Raw genomic sequence first — 7,572 nt, 5'->3', positions numbered from 1 at the left:
GGAATGTATAGTATAACAATAAAAAAATATTATATTTATAAAATATAAAATCTTTGGTAAGATATTAGATATAAAGTCATATAAAATTTAACATTAATATAGTGTTTTTGTATACTTTCATTAAGATTTTGTATGCATTACATTCGGAAAATTCCGAACTTGGTGTCATGTATAGGTGCATTAAGACTCGCAGATAAGCTCAAACCGAGCACAACTCGCGTGTCGGCTGGATCGATCACACCATCATCCCACAGTCTAATAGATATCAGAATAATATTTATAAAGATAAAATATTAATTTTTTTAATACAATGACGATTATTTCTTACCTAGCACTACAGTAATATGGACTGCTTTCCTCTTCAAATTGTTTTATAATTGGATTCTTGAGATTCTCCTCTTCTTCTTGAGTCCACTATACAATCAAGATACAATATGAATTTTTTAATATATATATATATATATATATATATATATATATATATATATACAGGGTCTACCAAAAGTGTGGAAACCCCTAAATATCTCGGAAAATATACGTTTTACAGAAAAGTGTTTCCAACAAAAGTTGTAGGGTTTAAGAAGATCTATATACTGATTCTATCAGTTTGACCTTGGATGGCGTCGTCAAGGTCAGGTCAAGGTCACATTGACTTTTTTAAATGACACCCCCTACATTTGATTGCATATTCTTATAGCTTAATTCAAGAGCTTTCCAAAACACTATAATAATGTTCATTTTTATTAAGTACTTTGCGAGTTATGAGGGTTGAAATAATTTCTTAATTTTACATAAACCATAAAATATCTAGTAAACCATTCATTTTTCGATTATCTTACCTTCATACTTTTATGTACAAATTAATGAGAGGAATCAATTGGTGTAAAGAAAACACATAGTTGTTTCTAAGAAAAAATATGTAATTTGCAATTAACAATTCCATATTTTTTCTTAAAAACAACTGTATGTTTTCTTTACACCAATTGATTCCTTTCATTATTTTGTACATAAAAGTATGAAGGTAAGATAATCGAAAAATGAATGGTTTACTAGATATTTTATGGTTTATGTAAAATTAAGAAATTATTTCAACCCTCATAACTCGCAAAGTACTTAATAAAAATAAACATTATTATAGTGTTTTGGAAAGCTCTTGAATTAAGCTATAAGAATATGCAATCAAATGTAGGGGGTGTCATTTAAAAAAGTCAATGTGACCTTGACCTGACCTTGACGACGCCATCCAAGGTCAAACTGATAGAATCAGTATATAGATCTTCTTAAACCCTACAACTTTTGTTGGAAACACTTTTCTGTAAAACGTATATTTTCCGAGATATTTAGGGGTTTCCACACTTTTGGTAGACCCTGTATATTAAATTAAACTTTTTCATATATCCATATATATATATATATATATATATGGATTTTATATATATATATATATATAAAATCCATATATATATATATATATATATATATATATGGATATATGAAAAAGAAAAAGAAAAATTAAAATTAAATCATACCTGTTTGCCTTCCTTTGCACGTTGGTCTTTTTTAACTTGAGCCAATACGTTAGCTGCTTGCTCTCCTCCCATTACTGAGATTCTAGCATTTGGCCAAGAATAAAGGAACCGTGGAGAATAAGATCGGCCACACATTCCTATCATAAATTCATATTACATTTCTTTTTTCCAAAAATAATTAAAATAGTTACAGTAACAAAAAATACCAAAATTGCCAGCTCCATAAGAATTCCCGATTATTACTGTAATTTTCGGAACTTGTGCACAAGATACTGCTGTTATCAGTTTAGCACCATTTTTGGCAATACCTCCCAACTCTGCATCTCTACCCACCATGAATCCTATATTGATAAATTTGTATGATTGTATATAACACAAATTAAAGTACAAAATAATGCATAAATAATGCATAACTTTCTAACTGTACCAGTAATATTTTGTAAAAAAATGAGAGGAATTTTTCTTTTAGCACAAAGTTGCACAAAATGAGCGCCTTTCAGGGCACTTTCGGAAAATAACACACCATTATTCGCAACAATGCCTACAGGATAGCCATAAATTTTAGCAAATCCCGTGACTAAAGTTTCACCATATTGTGCTTTAAATTCATCAAATTTTGATCCATCCACAATTCTTGCAATAACTTCTTTCACATCAAACAAGCGTTTCATATTTGTCCCAACAATACCATAGATTTCATCGATGGCATGTACAGGCAACTCAATGTTTTTATTTATTTTTACATCCATAGCTCGTTGCCGATTTAAATTTTTCACAATTTGACGTGCCAGATGCAAAGCATGAGTGTCGTCTATCGCGCAATGATCAATGACACCAGATTGACTGGAGTTTAAGAATTATAAATCAATATCTATATTGTAAGAGATCAATATAATATCTAAAATAATTACCGACAATGAAGAGCAGCTCCTCCTAAATCCTCTGCTGAAATTTCTTCACCAGTTGCAGCTTTTACCAAAGGTGGACCAGCTAAAAATACTGTGCCTTGATTATTGACAATAATACTTTCATCTGCCATAGCAGGAACATATGCACCACCTATAATATGATTATATATGATAAACTTGTATATAAAATATAAGAAAAATATATAAAAATATATCAATTTTTATGACACACCTGCTGTGCAACTTCCCATAACCACTGCAATTTGAGCTATTCCTTGAGCACTCATGTTTGCTTGATTATAAAAAGATCTGCCAAAATGCATTTTATCAGGAAATGCATCAGCTTGTCTAGGCAAATTTGCACCTCCACTGTCAACTAAATATATACAAGGTAATTCATTTTCTTCCGCAATTTCTTGAGCACGTAAATGTTTCTTAACTGATATAGGATAATAACTGCCACCCTTTACAGTAGCATCATTTGTTATTATCATACATTCAGTACTAAAAAGAAAAATATCATATAAAAATGACATTAGAAAAAAAGATTATAATATTGATTTGGTCAGAGAGAGATTACCCTTCTACTCTTCCAATACCAGTGATAATCCCACCTGCTGGAACTTCCTCCTTATCATACAGCTTATAACCTGCCAGTTGTGAAAACTCTAAGAAAGCAGAATTTTTATCTAAAAGGGTATTTATTCGTTCTCGAGGTAAAAGCTTTCCTCTGCTTATATGTCTATCTCTTGCTTTTTGTCCACCACCTTCAACTATCTTCTCCACAGTGCTCTTCAACTGATCAACAAGGATTTTCATTTGCGCATAATTCTCCTGTACACAATATGTAAAATGTAAATAATGCAATATTTAAAATATTTATAAATAAATACTAAATTTATATATATTACAATATTACTAGTATTGTAATATATGTACCTGGTATTATATATTTATTGGATGTTAACAATTTCACATATATAAGTTTTATAAACTATTAAATAATAAAAACTATTTAGTAATAATATATCTTTATCAGAAATATATTATTATTAAAAATACAAGAATTAGAAGAAACAAATGATGAAATACACGAATATTTTTTACTGACCTGATAAATTGGCGAGCTAGAATTTGGTGTACTACCAATAACAGACGCTTCTTCATGATAAAATCTCATGAAAGGTTGAAATTGCCTCAGCATGTAACGACTTCTGTACAACATTATGTATAAATACTTTTCTATTACAATATAATGCACAAATCAACAATAGACACTTAACATATGCTATAACGTAACTTGAGGTTAATGGAAAAATCCTCGAAAGCTATTTGAGGCATTATCTGACTAACGCAATCACAAATCACAACACACATTTGTATGTTTATAATGAAGTAGGCATTTTTGATATATAATCAATAATACATTCATCGTACTAGCGCAAGGATACAACGATATCAACACGCGCTGTGCGAGAAAGACAACGAGATTTCATATCGAATTGTGAATCAGAGAGAAGACAGAGAGATGTCCTGCTTTTAGGTGATCCCTGAAAGCGATACTCCCTCTATGGACATTGAAAATGTAGACATAAACTACAAAGCCAAAGACCACGAATGTTCTCAGAGGATATAATGTGCACAATTTCTGGTTTCGTTCCGTGCTATGTGCACGAAATGCCAGTAGCACCAGAGTATAACAAGACACTCATGTATATAAATTGATAGTAAATAAATTATTCAATCGCGAAAAATACTGTAATCTTTTAATTAATCTTTTAATAAATTTATAATTTACAATTTATAAATTTATGATGCTATCAATATCAAATAATAATATTCGATTTATTCAAATATTTAATAACATCGATATAATTATTTGATATTGATAGCATTAACATTTGAATTTAATATTATATTTGATTTAATACACATATATTTTTAAATTTTAAAATAAGATATAACATGTTATGTTATATTATTTCTTAAACATTAATAATTATGCAATTTCTTTAATATTTCTGAAGATAATTTTAATAATTTAAATTTCACTTTTAAAACATTTTTATTTTTAAAACATGTTATATTTATTTTTACAATGTTTTTAAAAATAAGTTCAACTTAATTAAAATAATTTTAATTAGGATTATTGGAATATTAAAAGAAAGAATGAATCTTACTTAATAGCCCTAACAATCCTACTATTACAGAATTCTAATAATCTTAAGAACTCTAACAACCCTAATAGAAGAATTCTGAATGATATTACTTAATAGCCTTAACAACTCTACTTCCTGATTAACTAAAATTATTCGAAATTTGAGGAACCTATCTCTAATCATCACCTCACCTAATTATGCATATATATTTTAATCACGTGCCCTAATCGCATGCCCTAATCGCATGTCCTAACCGTACTCTTCAGGCCAGTTGAATCTATCTTTTATTGATCCTGACCACTTTCTTTCTCGATCTCTAATCAGAGATCAAAGAAGGAGATGATTACTCCTTCTTTTGCCGAATAATTACTGGCAAAGAAGCATGAAATATTTACGCTCATTTAGTAACGATCGTTCGAATTCACGATCGCTCGATTTCACGATCGCTCGTTAAATATTGAATATAACTTTATTTTAACTAAAATATAGCCAATATATTTAACTGAATAAAGCCAAATTACTATAAATTTCTATAAATTATATTTTATAATAAAATATACAATTAATGTATGTATATTTATCATATTACAAATTATTTAATTAATTAATTATTTGGCTTTATATTAAGTTAAAGTAAAGTTTAAAAATAATATCTACAAACAAATTCTACGATGGATGAGCTATGAGCAATTAGAAAATAAGTACGTATTATAAGAATAAATTAGCATTAAAAATTGATAAAATTAATAATTGTTAATGTCCTTTATTTAATAAATTAGACAAAATCTTTACAAAAAAATCTTGTCTTGATCTCTTCTTTTTTAAATTAATATTTCAATATATTATCGCAATACATGTAAAGCATAAGTTCGAAAAAACTTATTAAAATTATTTAATTTAATTAATTTAATTTAATTATTTAATTTAATTTATTTAATTTAATCCATCCTAACTCATCCATTTTAAGGCAACGGATTATTTACAATCTACAATTTACATCTACATCTCCAATCTCTACGAATCCGTTACCTTAAAGTTAAATAAAAGTTTTTTTCACTTACCGGCACTGATGCGCAACAGCGGAGTTGTTGTTATCGAAGCTAGTTGTCTGTAACATACAAATATAAAATTCATTTATAATAATGCTCACAAATTAATATTTAAAAAAATTTTTATCGCGTGGAATTTTATATCCGATGTGTAAAATAATAAGCAGATAAACGCGTATGAAAAAATTTTATAAATTTTTGAAATTGTATTTTAAATAGAAAATTTTATATGACTTCTTTCTCTTTAATTCATTTAAGTAATAAGATCGAATTATTGTTCGTTTATAACAAGTTAACAATTTATAACAATTAATATATAAATAATAGATATTCACCATCAGGTTGCTCCGCCGATGTAAGATGCCTCTCCCAGGCCTCCTCCTCCTCTCATGTTGTTGGCGCGCGATATTTTTAACGACCCTCCCGCACTCGCGAGCGATATTTTTATATCGCTATTTTCGTTATTTTACACGCGATACTGAACGGCACTCCCGCACTATTTCGATGCGATTAAAAATTTTATAAAAATAAGGTCCAAAAGTTCCGTGAAAACGCGGTAACGAAGCGCTTGCCGTCCGCGACACGTTGACGGCACCGACGACGTGAAAGGGTACTTAGCTTCCCTTTCAAGCACCTTAAGATTTATCATAAATAGAAAAATTTAAGATAAATCTCAAGACACCATCCAAGTACTAAGCCCTCCCACCGCGACAAGGTGTACCCCATGGGAGGGTTATATTATATATAATTTTATATATAATATAATATATACAATTGCAGCATTTATTTTGCAATATAGTATATAAATTTAAATTTGCATAACAAGACCGTAAAACAAAATCATTAGCACGGTATTGTTTATGTCGGATATTATGTTATTCATTGTTGAAATTCATTATTAAAATATAATATAATTTGAAATGTAATACAACATAATTTAACAATTTTTTTTTTTTTTTTTTTTACGTGGGGAAAATGCTCCTTATGCACACCCCGACAGGACCGCTAAATAGGACCTATTTAGCGGTCCCGTCGGGGTAGTGTTGGGCTCTCCCCGCCGCCATTTTAACGGCAGGGACTACCAACTAAAAACCCCACACGCCTTTCCTTAGTCTTCCAACGCGCAAGTCCCCGGAACCATGTGCATAAGGAGCATTATATGGAGTAGCCCTAACAAACTACTATCCTATTATATGTTCATAATATTCACTATATTCAATATTATATACATTCAATATATATTCACAAATATCTGAAAAAAATTATTTTCTTAATATCTTCGATATTAAACTTTAATAATATAAGCTGTTTAGATAAATTTATATAAATAAAATTAATGAAATACAATTAATGAAATTATATATATCTCAAAATATATATAAATATATAAATTTTATAAAAATTATTATTTAAATTAAAATTTTAAATACATAAATACACAAACATCTATATATAAAAAATAAACATATAAATTTTATATAAAAATTATTATTTAAATTAAAACCTTAAATGTATATATAAGTATATAAATATATAAATTTTGTAAAAAATATTATTTAAATTAAAACCATAAATATATAAATAAATGAATATATAAATTTTTGAAAAGTTATTATTTATAAATATTATTTAAATTAAAATTTTTTTTGAAATTTTAATAATAAATCTTTTTCTATAAATTCTATTCATTCTTTAATATCTACTCATTCTTAATTCTATTTTAAATCTTTCAATTTCTATATTTAAAAATAACTTATAAATTCATAAATATACGAAATTTGTTATTCATATTACTAAAAAATAGCTTAATATATAAATTTATATTTTAAATTTTTCATATAAAATTTCGTATTACATAAAAGTACATAAATTTCATATTACATAAGTACATAAAATTTCGCAAAAGAATTCGTATTACTATACAAAT

The 7,572-nt window shown here is 27.6% G+C and overlaps 1 protein-coding gene across 2 annotated transcripts; it reads right to left on the bottom strand.

Annotated features, from left to right (window-relative positions):
- Nucleotides 1-55: 55 nt before the first annotated feature.
- LOC105259230 (methylcrotonoyl-CoA carboxylase beta chain, mitochondrial) lies at nucleotides 56-3,930 on the bottom strand. 2 transcript variants are annotated; one of them, XM_011271054.3, is made up of 9 exons: nucleotides 3,549-3,930; nucleotides 3,018-3,271; nucleotides 2,670-2,941; nucleotides 2,441-2,588; nucleotides 1,957-2,372; nucleotides 1,736-1,870; nucleotides 1,530-1,666; nucleotides 329-414; nucleotides 56-255 (listed from the first exon to the last, which is right to left on the bottom strand). In XM_011271054.3, exons 1-9 carry the CDS (start codon nucleotides 3,660-3,662, stop codon nucleotides 138-140), a joined length of 1,680 nt encoding a protein of 559 aa, XP_011269356.1. In that variant the 5' UTR covers nucleotides 3,663-3,930; the 3' UTR covers nucleotides 56-137. The 2 variants fall into 2 exon arrangements, with proteins under 2 accessions (XP_011269356.1, XP_011269358.1); XM_011271056.3 differs by having other exon boundaries at nucleotides 2,670-2,813; nucleotides 3,052-3,271.
- Nucleotides 3,931-7,572: the final 3,642 nt, after the last annotated feature.

Source organism: Camponotus floridanus, unplaced genomic scaffold (assembly GCF_003227725.1).
Source record: "Camponotus floridanus strain SB8 unplaced genomic scaffold, Cflo_v7.5 scaffold121, whole genome shotgun sequence".
NCBI lineage: Eukaryota > Metazoa > Arthropoda > Insecta > Hymenoptera > Formicidae > Camponotus > Camponotus floridanus.
The sequence above is the reverse complement of the archived record's forward strand: the minus strand, read 5'-3'. Positions and strand labels throughout refer to the sequence as shown.

What these genes read in the sequence shown, in the direction of transcription:
- LOC105259230 (XM_011271054.3), bottom strand. Translation starts at nt 3,662, where the DNA reads ATGTTGTACAGAAGTCGTTACATGCTGAGGCAATTTCAACCTTTCATG. An exon ending in TTATGGAGCTGGCAATTTTG is followed by an intron (nt 1,667 to 1,735) that starts GTATTTTTTGTT and finishes AATTTATGATAG; the next exon opens with GAATGTGTGGCCGATCTTAT. An exon ending in GTGCAAAGGAAGGCAAACAG is followed by an intron (nt 415 to 1,529) that starts GTATGATTTAAT and finishes TTGATTGTATAG; the next exon opens with TGGACTCAAGAAGAAGAGGA.